This window comes from Meles meles, chromosome 2, assembly GCF_922984935.1.
Source record: "Meles meles chromosome 2, mMelMel3.1 paternal haplotype, whole genome shotgun sequence".
NCBI lineage: Eukaryota > Metazoa > Chordata > Mammalia > Carnivora > Mustelidae > Meles > Meles meles.
The window spans coordinates 104,669,756-104,693,290 of record NC_060067.1 but is presented as its reverse complement, the minus strand read 5'-3'; the positions used below and the strand labels follow the sequence as shown (position 1 = coordinate 104,693,290).

The 23,535-nt window shown below is 38.2% G+C and overlaps 1 protein-coding gene across 3 annotated transcripts in view; it reads left to right on the top strand.

The window, feature by feature from the left end:
* ARHGEF38 (Rho guanine nucleotide exchange factor 38) overlaps positions 1–22,056 on the top strand; it is a 142,738-nt gene extending 120,682 nt beyond the window's left edge. The window contains exons 10-15 of one of the 3 annotated variants that reach the window (XR_006816824.1): positions 1,824–2,135; positions 5,630–5,773; positions 6,579–6,777; positions 6,927–7,186; positions 18,989–19,469; positions 21,562–22,056. Coding sequence is in view for 1 of the 3 variants with exons in the window: in XM_045994778.1 (XP_045850734.1) it covers positions 1,824–2,135; positions 5,630–5,773; positions 6,579–6,777; positions 6,927–7,186; positions 18,989–19,174 (1,101 nt within the window). In the remaining 2 variants the exon portion in view is untranslated. Of the gene's footprint in view, positions 1–1,823; positions 2,136–5,629; positions 5,774–6,578; positions 6,778–6,926; positions 7,187–18,988 lie in introns of all 3 variants that reach the window. The other 2 variants (XR_006816825.1, XM_045994778.1) reach the window with 2 other exon arrangements.
* Positions 22,057–23,535: the final 1,479 nt, after the last annotated feature.

Sequence of the window (23,535 nt, the reverse complement as noted above, 5' to 3'; positions counted from 1 at the left end):
ATAATTACCTGTAGAATCCAGTCAAGTTAAAATATAGTAATTTATCAGAACAATAAACAGATTCTTTGCTTAGTCAAAGGACTCATTAAACAGTCTGAAACTATATATTGATTATTTTATAAGCTAGACATCAAATTTAATTTGTGTAGTCTATTGCTAGCGCCAGTCAGAGATTGGCTTCCTCTCTCTTGTGGATCTCCTGTCAGTTCAGACAAAGTTACCACAGGTTGTTTAATTAATAAAAGCTGCTGTTCAGATGCTGATTCCTTAGGACATCTTTCAGGGTACAAAAGAAAAACTTGCTTCTAAATTGCTGTAATATAATTACGTAACCCACGCATATATGACAATGCATAAAGTCGGCAGTCAGCAAACATAGGATATTAGGGTGCTTCGGAATAGAGGGGGAGGAAAGAGAAATAGAAGAAAGTAAATCTAGGATGTTCAGGTGCTGGCATGGTGTTGGAGGTTAATATGAAGTTTATTTTCAATGTCTCAGACCTAAAAATGGAACAATTTAAGAAACAGAACCAGCATCAGCTTAGTCCTTCAATGTGTTTAAAGAGAAAGCAGTAACTCTGTTGTCATTTCTTTTTTTTTTTTTTTAAAGACTCTTTATTTGGGGTGCCTGGGTGGCTCAGGCATTAAGTGTCTGCCTTGGGCTCAGGTCATGATTCCAGGGTCCTGGGATAGAGCCCCACATCGGTCTCCTGCTCAGCGGGAAGCCTGCTTCTACCTCTCCCACTCCCCCTGCTTGTGTTCCTTCCCTCACTGTGACTCTCTCTGTCAAATAAATAAAAATCTTAAAAAATAAAAAAGACTATTTATTTGAGAAAGAGCGCAGAGGAGAGGGAACACACTACCAGGGGGTGGGTCAGAAGCAGAGAGAGAAGCAGACTCCCCACTGAGCAGAGAGCCTGATGTGGGTCTAGATCCCAGGACGCCATGATCACAAACCTGAGCTGAAGGCAGATGCTTAACTGCCTGAGCCACGCAGGTGCCTTCTGTTGTCATTTCTATCACAGGAGCAAAACACCTGTCATTAAGGAGGTACTTATCTGTATAGGATGTGAAGTTCCACTACCCAAAATGAGCCATCAGGGTAGCCGGGTAATTGGACAGATGTGGGAGGACTAGGATACAGTCTCTTCTAAGACTACCTTCATTGTCAGCAAAGGAAGGGAATAATATGGTGAGTCATTTGCACAGTCTTAGTAGTCAGAGACCAGAGTTTGCCTTCCACCCCATGGACTGAAATAACTCCACTTGACTCTGGGATTAGAAAGAAGGGGAAGGGCAAAGTGCTGAAGATGACCCCAATGACAAAATCCAATGGCTCTAGAGAGAAAGATGGAGTGCATTTTGGGTTGCACGCTTTAGCTTTTGTATTCCTTTTCTTGCTTACTCTTTATATTCAGTGTTAGACTCTAGAGTCATTGTTTTAAGTCTTTGAGCAGATTTAGCTAGACAAAAAAAAAAAAAAGATTACATTCTCTCTCGTTTTTAAGATTTTATTTATTCATTTGAGAGAGAGAACAGGAGCAGAGGGGAGAGGATGAGGGAGAAACAGACTTCCTACTAAGCAGGGAGCCTAGTATGGGGCTTGATCCCAGAACCAGGAGAGATCATGATCTGAACAGAAGGCATATGCCTAACCACCTGAGCCACCCATGCATGTCAGATCACAGGGTCTCTTCACTTGGCTGCAGAATTTCCCATGGTCCTCTGAGCTCCTGCAGGGAGGAAGTAAGCCTACTGGCGAGAGCGCAGGACCTGTACTGGTTGCTCCTTACTCTGTCACAGGATTGCTTTTCTCTCGGCAGGCGGCCCATTTACAGAGGCTCGTCCTGATGCCCCTGTCCACCCTGCTATCCTTATTCACGGGGCCACAGAAGCTCATCCAGAAACGCTATGACAAACTGCTGGACTGCAACAGCTCCCTACCACGGGTAGCCGGAGATGAGACAGACTTGGCCAAAAAGGAGTACGAGGCTCTCAATGCCCAGCTCGTGGAGGAGCTCCAGGTGTTCAACCAGGCCGCTCGAAAGATTCTGTGGAACTGTCTGTGCAGTTTCATGGCTCTCCTCAGAGACCTGACCCTCGCGGCTCAGCAGGCTTATTCCACGGTGGCGCCGGTAAGCTCCGCACCAGCACCTGGCTAACGAGGCCAGCAGGATCTGCAAGAAACCACAACCCCGTGAAATGGCCTTGTTCACAGTGCACACATGCACGGTGCGTGTGCGCGTGTGGCGGGCACTGAACTGAAGCTAGTCACAGAGTCTTTCAATTTCTTTCTCTTTTCTCCTCAGGGAAGTTTCCTAGTTCAGGCTTATTGTGATTTTCCCACCTTAGTTCTTCTTGGAGGTTTCTTTTCAAATGCCAAACACCTTTTTGCTCCAAACTGCATGATGCTTTGCTGAAGCTTATCAATTTGTGTTTTATATTCTCTTCCTATTCAACGGTTCTTTAATGCTAACCATGACTACTTTGGACATGGATCCAAAAAGAAGGTCATCTCAGTGTAAAGACAGAAGTGGGAAAACTGTCAAGCCAGGCTTTTTTTTTTTTTTTTTTTGCTTTGCTTTTGTTTTCCTCTATGGAAAAAAGTCTAGGTGTGTGTGTGTGTGTGTGTGTGTGTGTGTGTGTAAGTTAGCTTTCCATTAAGATATGATTTTATGACTATTTTCCTGAAGAAGAATAATGATATTTACAAGCTACTATCAACTTAAAAGAATCAGTGTGGTTTCTTTGCCCTTCGTTTCAATTAGTTCTTTTTCAGCTGGTTAGATATTTAATGGACAACATTTGGAGGAAAATTAATTGTCTGACTTTATTTTTTACTGTGCATTTAATTAACTTTTAACTTATCCTTTGAATTAAATTAAGTTGAAAAAGCAGGTGGTACATTTACCTGGTCCAAAAGGCAAAACTACATAAAAACATATAAGCAATCTCACAGACTCCTGTTCCCTAACCACCCATCCACTACCATTGTTCCTAGTTTAGCCGTTTAGGGTTTCTTCATGCCATTAGAAGTAAATGAAAATATGTATATATTTTTCCTGTAGAAACCAGGATATTATGGCACCATCCTGCAGTTTGCCTTTTAATCTCCTCGGGGTGCACCGTGACAGCACAGACAGCTTTCTCATCCCTTTGATAGCTTTATACTAGTCTACTGTGTTGCTGTACAGTAGGGTATAACCAGCCCCTTGTTTTTTGGATAACAACTTCATTGAGATATAATTCACATACCATATATTCCACCCATTTAAAGTACACAATTCCGTGGTTTTTAGTATTTTCACAAGAGTTGTGTAGCCATCACCACGATCAATTTTAGAACCTTGTCATCACCCCCAAAAGAAACCCAGTACCATTAGCAGTGAATCCACATTTTCCCCGAATCCCCAGCCCTAAGAATGCCCAATCTATTTTCTGTCTTTGCAGATTTGCCTATTCTGGACATTTCATATAAACAGAGTTATATAATATGTGGTTCTTTGTGACGCACTTCTTTCACTTAGCGTAATGTTTTCAAGGTTCATCCTTGTAGTGTGTTTCAGAACTTAATTCCTTTTATTTCCAAATAATATGTCATTGTATAGATATGCCACATTTTATTTATCCATCATCAGTGGATGGACATCTGGGTTAAATTTCTACTTTTTGGCCACTATGAATACTGCAGCTAGGAACATTCAAGGTCTTGGTGAAGGTTTGTTTTCATTTCTCTTGGGTACAATTCTTGGAGTAGAATTGCTGGATCATATGCTAACTGTGTACCTTTCAAGAACTGCCAGACTTTTCCCAAGTGGCAGTACTATTTTACATTCTCAACAGTGTTGACTGAATTTCCATTTCCTTACATCTCTCTGTCTTCTGTTTTATAGCCATCCCAGTGGGTGTGAAGTGCTATCTCATTATGGGTTTGATTTGCAGTTCTTTGATCATCCTCCTATCTTAAACTTTTTAAATTGAAGGATAGCTTACATACAGTAAAGTGTATGTAAAGTCTAAAGTGTACATCTCAATGCATATTTGCAAATAAATACATCTGTGTAACCACCATCCAGATCTAGATATTAGCCCTTTTCAGTGCTCCATAACAGCCACTGATGACCATTCTTGGGCTCCTGCCCCTCAAAGGTAACCAGTTTTCTGATCTGTGTTATGTTACAGACTGTTATGCCTGGTTTGTATCTCCCCAAAATGGAATCATACAGTACGTAGGGTTTTATGTATCAACCTATTCCTACTGATAGCCATTTGGATGATTCCAATTGTCTACAACTGCATAACAAATTATATCAAACATGGTAACATGTAGCAACCAACAGTCATTTATTACTGCTGTGGTTCTGAAGGTTCCCTGGGCGCGGGGCAGTCATTCTCAGTGCCTCTGTGAGGTTGCAGTCCCCTAATAGCTGGGGCTAGAGTCATCTCAAAGACTTCCTCAAGCCCATGTTTGGGATGTGATAGAAGAATCAAATAGTTGGAGACCAGGACAGCTGGGACTCCATAGACCTCCTCCCCCTGACCTTTCAACATGGTTTTTTGATATGGTGGCCACAGTGCAACTGGACTTCCTCCATAGCCACTAAAGTCTTCAGAGTGAGTGCCCCAAGAGAAACCAGCAGAAACTGAGTAGTCTCTTTTAGCCTAATCTTTAATGTCAGATAGCATCAATTCTGTTCATTTCCATAGTCTATTCAAGGAAACAATTCTAAAAACCCAATCACTTTTGAGGAGAGAAGACATGGACTCCCCCTCTTGATGAGAGACATGTCAAAGAATTTGCTGTTTGTTTTTTTTTTAAAAACCACCACAGCCTCTTCACCAGTGCTTTCTGTTTTAGTTTCTTTCTCCTTCCCCCATCCCACCCTACCACTTGGGATGACCCTACTGCCATTGATTCCTAAGCCCTTCTTTCAAAATTCCTTTGCTTTTTATTTCTCTTCTATTCTTTTATTTAGATGTGTACTTTTATTATTTTATTTAAAGATTTATTTATTTGAAAGAGAGAGAGAGTAATCCGGAGGTGGGGGATAGGGGTCAGGCAGAAGGAGAGGGTGAACCAGACTCCCGCAGTGAGCAGGGATTCTGACGTGGGGCTCAATCCCAGGATCTAGAGACCCTGATCTGAGCTGAAGGCAGACACTTAACTGACGGAGCCACCCAGGCACCCCTAGGCTTGAGTCTTTAAAAACAATTATCCCTATCATTTTAGTGAGGTTTCTGGAGACAGGAAATTAGAAAGTTTTTTTAAAATTTTTTATTTATTTCTTATTTTTTGATAAACATATAATGTATTTTTATCCCCAGGGGTACAGGTCTGTGAATTGCCAGGTTTACACACTTCACAGCACTCACCATAGCACATACCCTCCCCAATGTCCATAACCCCCCTCCCCCTCTCCCAACCCCCCTCCCCCCAGCAACCCTCAGTTTGTTTTGTGAAATTAAGAGTAATTAGACTGTTTTTATCCGAAAGTTCTAACAGTGCCCTATTTTTTTTTTTTTTTTGGTGGTGCTATCTTACACTTTCTCTGTTTGTCACAACTCTACTAAATTTAATACATAATATGGTTGAATAGTTTGAGAACAATGCCCTACCATTTCTCCCAAGGTACCACTGTTGGACTCAAGAATCTCTGAAATTCAGAATCGAGTACTAGAAGAGGTTCAAAATCTTAATTTTGTGAAGGACAACAGTGCCACTTTTATTGAGAGGAAACTTAGTTTTGAAAAGAAGAAGTCTGTGCAAATTCTGGTGAGTTTGATAGTATTCATGACAAGGATTCTCACCTCTTTTCCTTGTTCAAATCATGTTATATTATTTTCCAAATCACTTATCTCATTTTAATAACCTGTAATTTACCAACCTATTATACATAGGATTTCTTGTCTATTTCTACCTTCTATATTATGAGTTCTGTAAGGTCATAGGTTTTTTTATCCGTTCTGTATGTGATATATTCCAAGCTGTTAAAATGGTGCCTGACAACAGATATAAATATCTGTTGAATGAATGAAGAGAATTTTCTAGAGCAAAATCACAGTAGTTCCACTCTTTCCTTTTTCTAGATAAGGAATCCTCAGCTCCAGAGATGAAGTGGCTTTTTCAAAATCACTAGAGGCAGAGCTGGGAGGGGTCTAGACCTCTTGCCTTCTGACTAATTTACCGATATTTTTTCCCAGAAAAAGACATGCACATGTGCAACTTAATTAAATATTATTTATCAAGTGCTGAATACACAAGGGATTGTCTACAGGATGGCCAAAACTAAAAATTATTCCATCCAAGAGGGATTAGAACCTCTGCCTTCTTACACTCAGTTGAATTTTCTTTTTTCTCTGCAACACTGCCCTCATGTGCTAACTAGAGAATTTTTCACTGCTTAACTCAAACAGTTGCTTCACAATAATAACTCCATCAGTGCTTCAACAATGAAATCATCCCAAATCAATGCATGGCTTCCACATTTAAAAAAATCTCCACAGAAGGAATCTTTGCAGCTCAGTGAGAATTCAATTATACATCTATCTAAATCCAAATTTCTCCTTCCTTCTCCCAGCCAGAAGTGCCCCATCAAACTGACATTCACCGCTCCAAACTACTATCCACATACGGCAAAGAAGAACTCTACCAAGCGAAACGCAAGTGTAACGCTACCCAAGAATATGACATCAATCTTCTGGAAGGGGAGTTGGTGGCTGTGGTGGAACAGAAGGATCCACTGGGGAGTACAAGCAGGTGGCTTGTTGATACAGGAAGTAAGTTTTTGGCCTAAAACATGCAGAACTACCATCTTTTTTCAAGTTGAGATATTCCTAGGGGCCTCCCTGTGCTTGTCTAAACCCGAATGTTTGGTGACGGTCCATACAAATGACCTCGTTTCTTCTTTCTTTTTATTCTTACCCAGTTATAAAAGGATATGTGTATTCCTCCTTCTTAAAACCCTACAATCCAGCAAAAGTGCAGAAGGTGGACGCTGAGAACAGGTTTGGTGATGACGATTTTGATAACATCAGCCTCTTTGTGTCCTCGCGGCCAGCTAGTGACAGTGTCACAGGCACCCCGGAAAGTAGCATCAGTGATAGCAGCTCATCTCTCAGTGGTACATGTGGGAAGTTTGAAACAAACGGCACGGACATTGACAGTTCTCAAGAGGTAGACGAACAGGTAAGAATGTGTACCTTGATGTGACCCTGCTTGGCTCTTCAAATCATGAAAGGTGTTCTTTCTAATAGCCTTCCATGTTACTGTAAGACTTGATGGAAGAATGTCAGCTTTGACAGCAAGGAGACCTCACTCTATGAACACTTATTCTCTGTGCCCCTTCTTGCAAGGAATTGCAATCGCTGAGCCTGTCTCATCTAAGGAGGGAAAGAGGACCATAATTGCTATGTTGCAGGCTTGATGCAAGGATTAGGAAAAATATGTGCATGTAAAGTAGCCAGCCCACAGTAGACACTCAGTAAATAGTAATTGTTACCGTTACTACCCTGCTGTCATGTACTCGGAGTGAAGCAAAGACGGTCTTTTTATTCCTACCTCAGAGAAAAACAGTTCAATACTGAACAGATTGCCACCATAAGGAGCAGGTGGAAAATTGTCCATGATTACTCTAAGAGTGGTATCTTCATTGAGCTATCTATATGATCAGCCATTTTTGATCTCTCGTATAATTCCATATACTATATACTAAAATCGTTAAGAGCTACCTTTCCCGTGCTGACCAAAGCAGAGACTAAGGGGATCACTCTTTCACAAAAAAAGTTAACTATAACGTAGGCTTCCTTTTTACTACCTCAGAAAGCTTTAGTGTACTTAACTGTTAATCTTCAAGCGGTGACCAACTAACTGCTTCGCTTTTTTTTTTTTTTTTTTTGCTTCTCTTTATTAACTTGCTTTTTCTGTTCGTGGCTTTTTCTTCATTAATTTAAATTTGTTTTTTCTAAGAGTAATACATGTTACTTGTGAGAAGTTAAAATGGTGTAAAGATATACATAAATTAGGGGTGCCTGGGTGGCACAGTGGGTTAGGCTGCTGCCTTCGGCTCAGGTCATGATCTCGGGGTCCTGGGATCGAGTCCTGCGTTGGACTTTCTGCTCAGTGGGGAGCCTGCTTCCCTCTCTCTGCCTACTGTGATCTCTCTCTGTTGAATAAATAAATAAAATCTTTTAAAAAAAAGATACACATAAATTAAAAGTGAAGTTCTTTATTCCCTTCTCACCTAACCCTACCCTTCAGGGGTAGGGACATATTAGGGTTTATCTTTTCAGACAATCTCTGTGCGTGTACAAACATATATTTATTCCAGTGGAAATATGTATATGTTACATAATTTGCTTTTTTCCCCCCACCTAACGATGTATCTTAGACACAGTAGCACCTAAATATCTGCCTTAGTCCTTAAAAAATTCTGAATAACAATTTGTTTTGTGGATAGATCTCAGTTCATGTCACTATTACCCTAATAAAAGACATTCAGAATATTTGGGTTTTTTTTAAATTTCAAATTATTTCAGGCAAGATCCTTGTTCATCTATTTTTGTGCACTTATATGAGTATATACATAGGACAAATGCCTAAAAATATTGGAGGGTCAACGGGTATATATATCTAAAGTCTTGACAGACACTGCCATACTGCCCTCAGAAATAGTTTATCCATTTAGTCTCTTTTATCAATGACACATTGATTATTGTCCAATTCATGATGATTTTTTTAAATCTTTATGAAGGACTTATTTAGATGCCATAAAATTCATCCATTTTAAGTGTATAATTCAATGACTTTTAGTATATTTACAGAGCTGTGCAACTATTGCCCCAGTCCAATTTTAGAGCACTCCCTTCACCTGTCTGCCCCAGCCCCAGGAAATTACGAATTTACTTTCTTTCTCCATATATTTGACTTTTAGTGTATTTTGTATTAATGGAATCGTATACTACCTGGAGTCTTGCAGCCGGCTTCTTTCACTTAGCAGAATGTTTCTGAGAGTTGTCCATGTTGCGGTGTCTGTATGTACTTTGTTGCTTCTTATCACCCCATAGTATTTCCTTCTATGGGTATAGCATATTTCGTTTATCCATTCAGCAGTTGATAGACATTTTGGGTAATTTCTATTATGAATAAGGCTGCTATAAACATTCATGTACAAGTCTTTGTGAGGATTTCTTTTCTTTTGAGTAGCTACCTAGTAGTAGAATTGCTTGTTGATATGGTGAATTTATGTTTAACTTTTTAAAGAAACTGCCAGACTGTTTTTCAAAGGGGCTGCACATTTTACATACCCACCAGCCATGCAGGGGGTTACTATATGTTTCTATCACTCTTCTGTCTTGAAGTTTCAAAGCACTGTTTTTCCTACTACTGGTTCACTTTCTTAGTTTATTCCAAGTTTCTAGAAAACAAAATAATATTATAATACCAGTAGATTACTGAAATGTTATAAGTAAAATCTATAGCTGGGATTAAATATCCTAGTAGACTTTGACTTATCCCGATAACCTAGAAGGACGGAAATTGGAGGATCAAGTTTATCAAGGCACCCTGAAGCTGGCTTGATGTGGAGCTCTAGTTACTAATGGCTCTACAGACTTTTGGAGTAAGTGTCTCACTACGGCTCTTTTGGCATGGGATTTGTGGTCTATTTCCTAATAGCTACTACTGTGCAGTCATTTTCTTTGAGTACTCCTATCAATGTGTTTCATGCGAATTAGGTCCATTAGAAGTTTCTTTTACCAAGAAAGGGAAAAAAAATGAGATAATTTTCCTTTGCTCAAAACAAAGTATATTGAGAGTGTCTCTTCATAGAGCACTATCTGTTCTTTTCCTTTGAGTTTGGAACCAATTCAAAATAGAACTTGGTGTCAGGGATGGACATATAAGCATTATTCCTAACAAAACTGGATTAGAAAATGCAGCTTGGATCAGTGGTCACGTGGGATACCTGAATACTATCCTCTGTGTTAAAATAATTGAGTCCATATTGCAGGCTTCTCCTGTGTATGAACAAAGTCTGTCCCAGTAAATTTATTGAGTTGAAGACAATGCACCTGTTAGAAACCCCAGTACGAGAGAGAAGACCACATAGGAATATTTCCCTTAATATTTGTTTTTTTTTTATTATTTTATTTATTTATTTGACAGGGAGAGATCACAGGTAGGCAGAAAGGCAGACAGAGAGAGAGGAAGGGAAGCAGGCTCCCTGCTGAGCAGAGATCCCGATGCGGGGCTCGATCCTAGGACCCTGAGATCATGACCTGAGCAGAAGGCAGAGCCACCCAGGCGCCCCTCCCTTAATGTTTTAATTCCAGTCAACAGAGGTACCTGGGCTAGTGGTTTTCAGGCTTTTCCAATTATGCAACTACTGCTCAACCCTTGGAAATAGGAGGAAAACCTTGTATGATCTTCCTAATCCTTACCAGAAGGCTGATGTTTCATTCTGTTGACTCCTACAAGGTGTGGAGAAGAAAATGGTTAACCCCCACACTTGTGGTGTGACAAGCTAATTGAGCAATGAACGCATTATAGAAGTCCCTATAAGGTGATCGAAAAGTAGGAATAAATTGTATCTTTTTTATGAACAGTGAGAATATAGTGTATATTGTAATATGCATATTTGAGGCACACTACAAAGCAATTTTCTGTGTGGCTATTTAGACTTTTGTTCTTGATTTTATTTTATCATCAGGAACATCAACTCAGACCTGTATTGGTTTAAGTGGATAACACTTTGAGTCACCATTTCTTCCCTATCCTTTCCTACTGTGGCAGTAATATTTTTTCTTCTTTCTTCCAGAACTGAAGTAGCATATTGCCATTGGTGTTGTAGGCTGTAATCTACTTTTACTGATGGTTTTAGTGGACCCTGACAAGGAGAGGTAGATGGCTAGTTTTGGCCTGTACCTGATATTCAGGAGGCATCACTGGGGTCCCAAAAATCAGACATAAATAGACAAGTTCAGACTGACTTCAGACTAGCGGCTCTGTGATTTTTATACTCAAGCTGAGTTTTTAATGTGGACTCCAAGAATAAAAGGGATCTATAAATGGACTTTGGAAGGATTTATAAATCCCTTCAAATATGTTGGACATTTTGTGCATTATGTGATTATGTGCATAACTATGGTAAAAGAAGTACATAGCTTTCCACAGATTTTCTTTTCTTTTTTTTTTTTTAAGATTTCATTTATTTATTTGACAGACAGAGATCACAAGTAGGCAGAGAGGCAGGCAGAGAGAGAGGAGGAAGCAGGCTCCCCGCTGAGCAGAGAGCCCAATGTGGGGCTCGATCCCATGACCTGAGCCGAAGGCAGAGGCTTTAACCCACTGAGCCACCTAGGCGCCCCCTTTCCACAGATTTTCAAAGGGAAGTTCTATTTAAATAGGTTAGAAACCACTGCTCTAGAGATTTAACTTGCTTATCCATTCTCCCACCCACTCAGGAAAAAAATTGTTGGATTAAGAGCCTCCCACATTTTCTAGAATGGTTCTAGTGGATCAGACGTCTTATGGGTCAGGTGAAAATGTAACGTATTGTCTATAATGGGGCACTTTTGTTAATGAAAGGGAGTGTTTACTGGATAACTGTGACAGGTATAATTGGGAAGTATGGTCGCTCTACTGTTTGGTGTCTAAGAACCAATCCATTCAGATTCCTCCATGCACATCCCACGCAGAAAGTATGGACTTTCTCTGAATGTTTTAGAATCTCCTTAAATGATGATCCAGAGCACTTGGAGAAAAATGGGGAGGAGGTAATGGATATTTGCAACCTGGCGGTACTGATTTATACTAAAGGACTTAATCTTTAATTTCTTTACTCACTACTTTATGATCTATCAAAAACTATAACAAAAACAAACCAATATGCCTTCTCCCCTTTTGTCCACCGAAGAGTAATGACCTTATTTGTATTAGTTTTCACTGCCACGTAACAAATCCTCACAAACTAAGTGGCTGAACACAACATAAACGTACGATCTCACCATTTCTGGGGTCAGAAGTCCAGGCACAGGTTAGCTGGGTGCTTGGCTTGGCATGTCACATTGCTACAATCCAGATGCTTCCTGGCCTGTGTTCCTCCCTAAAACTCTTGAGTTCTCTTCCAAGCCTATGGTTGTTGGTAAAACACAGTTCCTTGTTCTGGTAGGACTGAGGCCTCTGTTTTCTTCCTGGCAATGAGCCAGGGACCACTTTCACTAACCACAGGCTGCACTCTGACCCCTGCCATGTGGCTAGGTCTGTAGGCAGGTCACAACACAGCTATCTGTTTCTTCGAGGCCAACACATGAGCATCTCTCTGGTTTTAAATTTCTCCCTACAGAAATGGCCTGAACCCTCTCTCAAAGGGCTCACCTGCTTAAGTCAGGCACATTCAGCACCATCTTTGTCTGATTCAAGGTCAGTGTATTAGGGACCTTACTATGTAGGACATGTTCAATAGGCAATGCCCATCTTAGGGCTCTGCCTATCACAGTATCTAAGATGCCTTGCCTGGTAAGCAAGGTATAGGACCAAGGGATGAGGTCTTCTGTACTTCTCAGGTTTAACAATGGGTCAACCCAGTGTTAGAGGGAAGTTCAATGTCTGAGAATCAGTGCTCTTTCCTTTTTTTTTTTCTACATAAATAGTACTGAGGACATAATTTTTGAATTTTATTCATTTATTTTTTTAAGATTTTATTTATTTATTTGACAGACAGAGATCACAACTAGGCAGAGAGGCAGGCGGGGGGGGGGGGAGCAGGCTCCCTGCTGAGCAGAGAGCCCAATGTGGGGCTCCATCCCAGGATCCTGGGATCATGACCTGAGCCGAAGGCAGAGGCTTTAACCCACTGAGCCATCCAGGCACCCCATAACTTTTGTATTTTAAACTTCTGAAAGGTTGTTTTGGCACTAATCCTAAATTCACTGTCTGGTCCTTCACCTTTACATGTTTCAACTACTTTTGATGATAATGCTACATGTCTAACATGTCATTGTGTAGAAAGTGCTTCAAAAGCCAGCAGGATGTAACGTAATATATTTAAGTAGTCATTAAAATGATGCTTTAGAGAGCTGTTTATTGACTTGAAAAGATTGTCAAATATATTTTAAAATAAAAATCAGGCTGCAAAAATTATGTATACTATAATTTCGTGTTTATTGTCACTTCAGGGAGGTAGTTAGAAGGAAAAAAAGGAAGAAGAGAAGGACAAGGGAAAGAAGGGAAGAAATATAGGTATTAATAGCAGTTGGGTGATTTCTTATTACCTTTATTTAAAATCATTTCTTTATAAAAATTATGTGCATAATAGCAATACATAATTGATCACTGAAGAATGTGAAAGCGTGGTCCTGGAGGGATGAAGAGAAGAAAGAACATTTTTCATGCAATACAGATATGTTGGCTTTCTGAACTACATATGATGTAATATGGTAAATACAGGTTTTGTAGCTAAATTTTTAGTTTTGGAAGATTAAAATATAGTATTATTTTGGTTGTTAATTGAAGAACTGAGATGAAATCCGTAAAATGAGATTCAGTAAAGACAGCTAAAATGGCTCACAAAGGGAGGAATAACAAAGTGCACAAATATAGAATAAGGGAATACTGAACAGGCAATGCTGCTGCAGGGAGTGATCTGGTGGTCATAAACAGTGGGTAATAAATTTAGTAGGAGTCAATAATACAATAGAGTGTTATTTAAAAAAGGTAATGTCATAGAGAACTGGGTTGTATTCATAGACTCTTGTACTTAAAATGAGCCAGAGTGCAAAGAAGCAACCAATAAAATATATTTTAATAATTGCTGAGGGAAAAGGGAGAAGGATCAGATGTTTATGGCTTAAGTTAATAACAATTAATGGATCTGGAGCAAAACATTAATATTAAAGGTTAGAAAGATACAGCCTAGAACAATTAAAATATGCCAAAAAATGAAAAATTCTTCAGCTTTTATGTGTAATAGGCTGAAAGCTTCTAACTTATGGTCCAACGTTATCAACTGCTGTCTCTTTAAAGTGGACTTAGTTCCATTTTGACTATCTATCTTATGTTAAATAGGAGGCATAAACATATAAAACTGAAATATGCTTATCCTAAATTTTTTTTTCCATTTTATTTATCTTTTTCAGCATAGCAGTATTCATTATTTTTGCACAACACCCAGTGCTCCATGCAAAACGTGCCCTCCCGGGGCGCCTGGGTGGCTCAGTGCATTAAGCCTCTGCCTTCGGCTCCGGTCATGATCTCAGGGTCCTGGGATCAAGCCCCGCATCGGGCTCTCTGCTCAGCGAAGAGCCTGCTTCCTCCTCTATCCCTCTGCCTGCCTCTCTGCCTACTTGTGATCTCTGTCTGTCAAATAAATAAATAAAATATTAAAAAAAAAAGTGCCCTCCCTATTACCCACCACCTGTTCCCCCAACCTCCCACCCCTGACCCTTCAAAACCCTCAGGTTGTTTTTCAGAGTCCATAGTCTCTTATGGTTCGCCTCCCCTCCCCAATGTCCATAGCCCCCTCCCCCTCTCCCAATCCCACCTCCCCCCAGCAACCCCCAGTTTGTTTTGTGAAATTAAGAGTCATTTATGGTTTGTCTCCCTCCCAATCCCATCTTGTTTCGTTTATTCTTCTCCTATCCCCCTAACCCCCCATGTTGCTTCTCCATGTCCTCATATCAGGGAGATCATATGATAGTTGTCTTTCTCCGATTGACTTATTTCGCTAAGCATGATACGCTCTAGTTCCATCCACGTCGTCACAAATGGCAAGATTTCATTTCTTTTGATGGCTGCATAGTATTCCATTGTGTATATATACCACCTCTTCTTTATCTATTCATCTGTTGATGGACATCTAGGTTCTTTCCATAGTTTGGCTATTGTAGACATTGCTGCTATAAACATTCGGGTACACGTGCCCCTTCGGATCACTATGTTTGTATCTTTAGGGTAAATACCCAGTAGTGCAATTGCTGGGTCATACGGTAGCTCTATTTTCAACTTTTTGAGGAACCTCCTTGCTGTTTTCCAGAGTGGTTGCACCAGTTTGCATTCCCACCAACAGTGGAGGAGGGTTCCCCTTTCTCCGCATCCTCGCCAGCATCTGTCATTTCCTGACTTGTTAATTTTAGCCATTCTGACTGGTGTGAGGTGATATCTCATTGTGGCTCATCCTAAATTTATTTTGGGCCATGATCACTTACAGTATTTAAAGTATATGATTTTGTACTTTAAATTTACAATTTCATGAGAATTTAGTGTTAAAATATACACTCTGCTGTAATTTCATACAGAACAGATATTTTTTTATTTATTTTTTTTAAAGATTTTATTTATTTATTTGACAGAGATCACAAGTAGGGAGAGAGGTAGGCAGAGAGAGAGAATGGAGGAAGCAGGCTGCCTGCCAAGCAGAGAGTCCGATGCGGGGCTCGATTCCAGGACCCTGGGATCATGACCTGAGCGAAAGGCAGAGGCTTTAACCCACTGAGCTACCCAGGTGCCCTGGCAATAGATATTTTAAAAGACATATTTATTTATTTGATGGTGGGAAGAGTGAGAGAGCAAGCACGAGTGGGGGGAGGGGCAGTGGGAGATGGAGAGAGAGAACCTCGCGGAGCCAGCCACAGAGCTTAAGCCCATGGTGCTGAGATCATGACCTGTGCCTCAATCAAGAGTCAGATGCTTAACTAACTGAGTCACCCACGCACTCCTCATACAAAATAGATTTAAGTGGAAGATTTTATATTCCCTTTGAGAGAACATTGCCAAAGTGAAAGACCACCGCAAATATTTAGAAATCTTATATTTGTAGGTAATTCAACCTGCTAAACAATCTATAGCTGCGTTGGCAATGCATATATGTTGGGTATTATCATTATAAAAGTTGGTTAGCAATTGCTAACATGGGCTCTTACAGATAATCAGAAACTGTATTATGACACATCGTATTCCTGAAAGCTTTTGCCCACCAGATGCTCCATTCTGCTTTTGTGAATCTAATCAATGTCTTCATTTTCTAATCAACAACAAGAAGATCAGCAGCAACAGATCAGAGACCTCAGTCCCTTTCCACAAGAATATACTCGGCACATCCTTTGGAGAACAAGAGTTTGCTTCCTAAAGCAGTATGAGAAATGAACCAAGCACAGAATTTGGAATTAGAAGATACAGCCCTAGCAGCACAAAGTATATGACTAATGCATATTACTTTTCTAAGTCACAACTCACAGGGTTGTTGAGAATAAAACACATTGGACATGTAAACTGTCATGAGCATAGAAAAGATGGTTATTATTGCCGCCGCTCCCACTTAAGAATTTATAACATCTTCCTGTTTTCTTGCTTTTTATTTAAAGAAAAATTTTTTAAGATTTTATTTATTTATTTGAGAGAGAGAGTGAACATGAGTAGGGGAGAGGGGCAGAGGGAAAGAGAGAAAATCCTTAAGCAGACTCCCTGCTGAGCAGGGAGCCCAATGTAGGGCTTGATCCCAGGTCCCTGAGATCATGACCTGAGCCGAAGGCAGATGCATAACCAACTAAGCCACCCAGGAGTCCCTCTTTTTTAATTTTTATATTACAAAATAATCCATGCCCAACAATCTGTCTTGTGTGTATCTTGTGTGATGCAACATTATCTCTTTTATGTTCTTGTATAAGAGCCGAGACTTTTGGCCTAACTTTTAAGTTGAATTAACATATATCTGAATTTCTACTGTGTACCATCATGTGATCAGTGGAGAAAAGTTTAAATGTTTCTCTCATTTTTTTTTTTTTTAAGGTAAGCTTGACATCTGACCTGGGGCTTGAACTCATGACCTTAAGATCAAGAGTGACATGCTCTACTGACTAAGTCAATCAGGCACCCCATAAATGCTCCTGTCTTTGAGGTGGAGCTCATGCTAGAGTTGTTGAGGTGATATAAAATCAATGATATCAAAATTTTACCTAAAGTTAAATAACAGTTCAACATCTACAGAACAACTTAAGCTAACTATATGGTGCCCTCCCCACATTCCCCAGTCTCTTTTCCTGCTCAATGAAGTCATCCTTTTTCTTATCATTTCCTTTTAACATTGAGCCTCAATTTTGAGAAAAATTATGAGCCTTTCTCATATATTATTTTCATTCTATGTGTCTTAGAATATGACATATCCACCTTGTTTATCAATTTTGTCACCTATACAAGGTTACCTCTTTCAAAAACCAGCTCACTGGGTGGCTCAGTGGGTTAAGCCGCTGCCTTCAGCTCAGGTCATGATCTCGGGGTCCTGGGATCGAGTCCCACATCGGGCTCTCTGCTCAGCGGAGAGCCTGCTTCCCTTCCTCTCTCTCTGCCTGCCTCTCTTGTGATTTCTCTCTGTCAGATAAATAAATAAAATCTTAAAAAAAAAACAGCTCATATATATATCATTATATATATATATCACTTATGTGAGTGGTGTGTTTTTTGTTGGGGGGGGTGTGTATGTGTGTGTACATTTTTGAGAGCACATTTTTTCCCTAGTTGGGCTGTAAGTTCTTTGATAATATCTGGCACTTGACAGGTACTTAATAAATTTTGATTCAATGAATAAATGAATAAAATATTGTTAGTCAGTTGCTTAATTTTATGACATAACTAAACAGTTCTGTTATCAATCTTACAATTTTAGTGGAAGAGGGACTATAAACACTAGGGGTTTCTTATGCATCTGATAATTCTCAAGTATTCTTTTGAGATTAAAGAAAAATTCTTTTGACTGAAGCATGTTTTATTAATTTCTTCCAGGTCTCTTAAAAAATTTAAAGATTATAAATTTAATGCACTGTCATTATAAAATAGGTTAAAAAATAAGTAAAAATGAAAATCATCTCTAATTCTACCAAAGAAATTAACACTATCAGACTTATATTGTATATCTGATTTGATAACTTTTTTTTTTTTGGCTTACCATTTCATCATAAACATCTGTCCATGCTATTAGTTTTAGAAAACAGCATTTTTAATGACTAAGAATTTCCTTAGTGTAAAGGTCTAGAATAGATTTAACTATTCTCTTACTGAACACTTAGTGTTACTCCCATTTTCTTCTCACTTTTCACCTTGTGAATGGATATTGCAATATTATTATATAAAAATCTCTGCCAATGTTTCTATTTCTGTAAGAGATATTTTTTTAAAGGATTTTATTTATGTGACAGAGAAAGAGAGAGCACAAGCAAGGGGGAGAGGGAGAAGTAGGCTCCCTACTGAGCAGGGAGCCTGACTTGAGGCTTCAACCTAGGGTCCTGGGATCATGACCTAAGCCAAAGGCAGACACCTAACTGACTGAGCCACCCACTGAGCCCCTGTAGGAGAGAGTCTTCAAGAGCTATTACTGTAAAAAAGATAAAATCAAAAAAACGGACATTTTAAAGTCTTTTAGGGGCACCTGACTAGGTCAGTCAGTAGAGCATGTGACTCTTGCTCTCAGAGTCATGGGTTTAAGCACCACATTGGGTGTAGAGCCTACATAAAAATCAATCAATCAATCAATCTTTTATTTATTTTTTTAAAGATTTTATTTATTTATTTGACAGTCAGAGATCACAAGTAGGCAGAGAAGCAGGCAGAGAGAAAGAGAGGAGGAAGCAGGCTCCCTGCTGAGCAGAGAGCCGGATGTGGGGCTCCATCCTAGGACCCTGGGATCATGACCCGAGCCAAAGGCAGAGGCTTTAACCCACTGAGCTACCCAGATGCCCCCAATCAATCTTTTAATAGAAACGGTCAGATTGCCTTCAAGCATGGGCAGTTTAGACTCCTCTCTACAGAACAATAAGAATGCCTATTGAACTGTATTCTCATCTGGGTCATGTTTTAGCAAACAAATCCAACAGAAGGAACTGGGGAAGGTGACTTTGAAAAAATAAAAACTTAGCATTCTTTCTAAAAGCTTAGATATCTTTATTATGTTCGTCTAAATATTTAGGTCCTGCTTTCAATAATGTCATTTGGTTTTTTGTCTAGATTTTCTATGCAGTTCATGCCTTTCGAGCACGAAGTGACCATGAACTCAGTCTTCAGGAATATCAAAGAGTACACATACTTAGATTTTGTGACCTAAGTGGCAATAAAGAGTGGTGGTTAGCTGAAGCTCAGGGGCGGAAAGGATATGTGCCAGCTAACTACCTTGGGAAGATGACTTATGCTTAAGAAAAGAAGCCTCTGACTTTTGTTTTCTGGCAAGTCATGGACTACCTCATCAAACTTACATTACATAATGTTGGCCTAGAAGTTAAGAAACCTCCAAACTACATGAACTGATCCTGTATCAAGTTTTAAGGAAGACTGTGCTTCCTAACAAGATTATTTCAAAATGTATGTTGAAGTATACATATTGAGGGAAACACTTAACAAACACAAACAGCAGAACAGACAGCTCAAGCTCAAGAAACAGACTGCTCAAGCTCCAAGTATCAACTGCTTAAAAGTGGAGATCTTTGAAAAGGTAAATGTCTTGTCAACATGAAAGGTTGGACCTAAGGATAAGATTTTTTTTTTCAATTTATTGTATTGTGTATTTTGCCTCAAATTTTTTTTATTCTTATTCTCTCTTTTGCATATGTGTGCACATATATACTCATATACCTATAATCATATTCACTATATGATTTATACATATATATGTATATCATATAGATTATACACATATATGCATAAACCAGGAAGTGTACTAAATACACATAAGTATAGGAATTAACAGCCAACTAGAAGTCTTTGATGTGGAACATCTCTTTAACATAAGTTTTGAATGATAACAAACGTGAGTCACATAATATCTAACATTTACTGAATGTATGCTACATGCCAGAAATTTTTCTAAATGCTTTATATGTGGTAACTTATTTGATACTCACAACATTATGATGAAACTGTGGCCCAGAGAGGTGAAGTAATTTAGCCCAAGTCACACTGCTAGTAAGTGGTAGGGCTGGACTCAAACCTAGGTTTATTTAGTTCTGGGGTGCATATTCTTTTTTTTTTTTTAATTTTTTTTTTTAATTTATTTGTGTGACAGATTACAAGTAGGCAGAGTGGCAGGCAGAGAGAGAGAGAAGGAAGCAGGCTCCCTGCCAAGCAGGGAACCCGATGCGGGGCTCAATCCCAGGACCCTGGGACCATGACCTGAGCTGAAGGCAGAGGCTTTAACCCACTGAGCCACCCAGGTGCCCCTGGGGTGCATACTCTTAAACAATATGGTGTACTAACCCTCCAGGAATGTACACATTTGCTATCAGCAAAGAACCTAATGATACAAATAATGGACATTGATAAGGACCATTACATTTGTCTCAGGTCCATATTTAAGTATTGAGAAGTTTTTCAAAATCAAGGGCTACAAGAACCTCCATGATGTTAAACTAGAGAAAATGAAGTATCTAGGTTTATTATTTTTATTTTTTGTTTAAACATTTTTTAAAGTATAATTGCTTAAAAACGATCCTGCATGATTGCTAATGTTACTTGAATGAGAAAATATTTTTGGATCACTCAATCATTTGGATAATGAATGGGAAATGTGTGTTCCATGTTCTGAGCCAAGATGTAAATATTTTTAGTTGCTGATTTGTACTTAGATATGGCAGGCATTAAGGAACATTTGCTGAAACACAATGTCCTGGGACACTGAACTTCAATTTGGGAATAGCTCAAAACTGTCCCCTAAGATGTCAGGCATATTTTGTCAAGACATTTTATTGACCTGTAGATGCTTCTTTAGAACAGTCAAAAGATTAAATTTGCTTAATGGTTTCCTTTAAAGACCAAGATAAGGTGGACTTACATTGCTCACACAGAATATGCTAATATGACATGAGATTGTAAGATTTGTTACTTTGAGAGATTTCATCTTGTATAGTTACATGTATTACTGAGGAATACAAATAACAAAATGAAGAGTGCTGCTTTTCAGATGGCTGTTTAATGTATGTATATGACATATACAACCCCAGAAATTTATAAGACATCTACATGACAAAAAATTTGATTTTATAATATTGTTCCTAAAATACTTAATCTAAAGATGATTTTATGAGGTTCTAATAGGAAGTTTCTTTTACTTAACATTTTCTTGTTTTGAGTTTGGAAACCAAAAGAGGATTCTCTTTTTTGGGTATACGGGGACTTCTTATGTCTTTTAAATAGTGCTTTGTACCCAATGATGAAATATAAGTAAATTCCAGTTTGTCTAGGGTAAAGCAAAAGAAAATCCAAACTTGCTACTTGTGGTAACTATGAGTATACCCAACAAACAAACTCTAGTGGGGAAATTATATATATACTTAATGTATATTAAATATGCATTTAATATATATTTAGTATATATTACTGTATATAGGTATATAATAGTTTTATATATATCTGTAACAGTATACATTAAATATATATATTTAAATTAGCCATGACCTTAATGCTCCCCTCAAAATGAAATTGTTGAGGTAGTACATATCTGCTTTTCTGGCTGAAATATGTCACGATGTATATGAGCTTTATCTACTTGTGTGGTCCTAGGATTGACGCTTCTTGTCTGACCTTTTTAGAAGCCACACCACTGAAGTCACGGTACAGTTGGCTGCTGAGCAAGTGTCGTAATGAAGCCACCTACTGCACCCTCGCTCTTATATTACTATTAAACTATGTTATTGCTATTTTAAAAATACACCTACATTTTTCATATGCCACTTAGACTTTTATTTTTTTAACATTATGCAATATCTTCATTTTTTTAGTATGTTGTTTAAAATCAAGTAATTATGATTTTGAGGTTGGGGTTATTTTGTTGTATTTCCCAGGGGAAATATAATTCAAAGATAATTATGAAGTATGTAACTCCTTAAGAAGTTTAGAAAGATAAAACTTATTTGTGACATCATTATAATTACAGCATTAAGAAAAAGTTCTTCCTTTATATTTTAAAATTTTAAATGGTATTGTACAGTATAGAATTCTCTGAAATGGGTATTTTTGCCAAGGAAGAAGGAGAAATTTTTGTGGCTGTTTTTTATTTGTAAAACAAATAAACAAGTGTATGTACACATTTCATGTAGTATTTATTTTTAAATACAGATGCTCTAATCTAATATTATACATAATACTGTTTGGAAATTATAAAAAATTCAGTAATACAAAATCACCATGGGTTCTTAAATCATGTGAAAAAGTCACAAAGCTACTATATAAACATTCTTTGTATTTGAGAACAGTATTTTCATTTAGTATTCATTAGTATAAAGTAATTCTATGACAATTGGGCTGTGCAGAAGAGATATAATGCACATTGTTAATCATATAAATGCAGCATTGCATGAAATACTTTAAGTGCTGATATAGTCCATATTTTACCTAAAATAAAATTTGGAGTTTTAGAGGTGGTTATTAAGTGCCTGTCACTATTTGTGATGAATAGTTCAGATGATTTACAAAAATTAGTGTTTTTATTACTGAAACATGAAATTGAAAACTCTTCACTTTTCCCATAAGCTTCTTAGATTTTTTTGTCTATTGCAAAAGCTTCTCAGAGCCATGCGAATAGAGATGAAATATTTATATTCTAAGATAGCAAGAAAACTACTTTATTGAGTTCCTAATTGTCATAACTGGCTTTTTAAGGTACTCAATGTATTCAATACTGATTACATCTAGCCCTCACAATATTCAAGCCAAATTAGACATATAAATTTAATTACAGTTGGTGAAGAAGTAATTAAATTTCATTGACTGGAAGGACACTAGACTTTACATTCTCTGGAGAAATACTTCAATTTGTAGAATGTTACTATTTTTAAAGTCTAACTCTTTCTGTTAGCACCCTCTTCCTATACACACTACATAATATATATATATATAAAAACCCAGTCATTAAATTATCTGCAATTTACAAAATTATTCAACATAATGCGTCTTCATTCCAGAACTACTCCAATTCCAGTTGAGTCTCTGTAGGCCAGCTACTGCTTGCCCAATATTACGCTCTCAATGTAGGCAAGATTTGCTTCAGGTTTTTAGGAAAACAAGTCACACTTTAGAATATACTGGAATGAGATATTCCAGTTTGAAAATCTAAGAGGTGTATTCTTAGCAAAGTTTTTCTTTAAAAGAAACAATACTATGGTATATAACTGTATTTATGGCTTTTTCGAATTGCTTATATAATTTTATAATTATTGCATTAATACAAATTTTTATAAAATGATGCATTTTCCATTTAACCTATGATCATCACATATAATTTATCTCAGTTAATAATAAACAATACTACCACATCCTTGTTAAGCTTCAGAATCAGAAACCTAATCTTGGAGTACCAGATGCCTTCCATTTTATCTCATTAATTGTCGTCTATGTTTTATAGAGGAGGAAACCAAAGATCACACAGCTCATACATAGAGAGACTGGGATTCAAAAGCAGGTCTTCTGACTTTAAGCCAATGTTCCTTTAGTGTTGTTTTTTTTAAGTCACTAAAATCCTACAGAAAGCACAATATACAAAAGATGATATTGACCAAATTTCTACT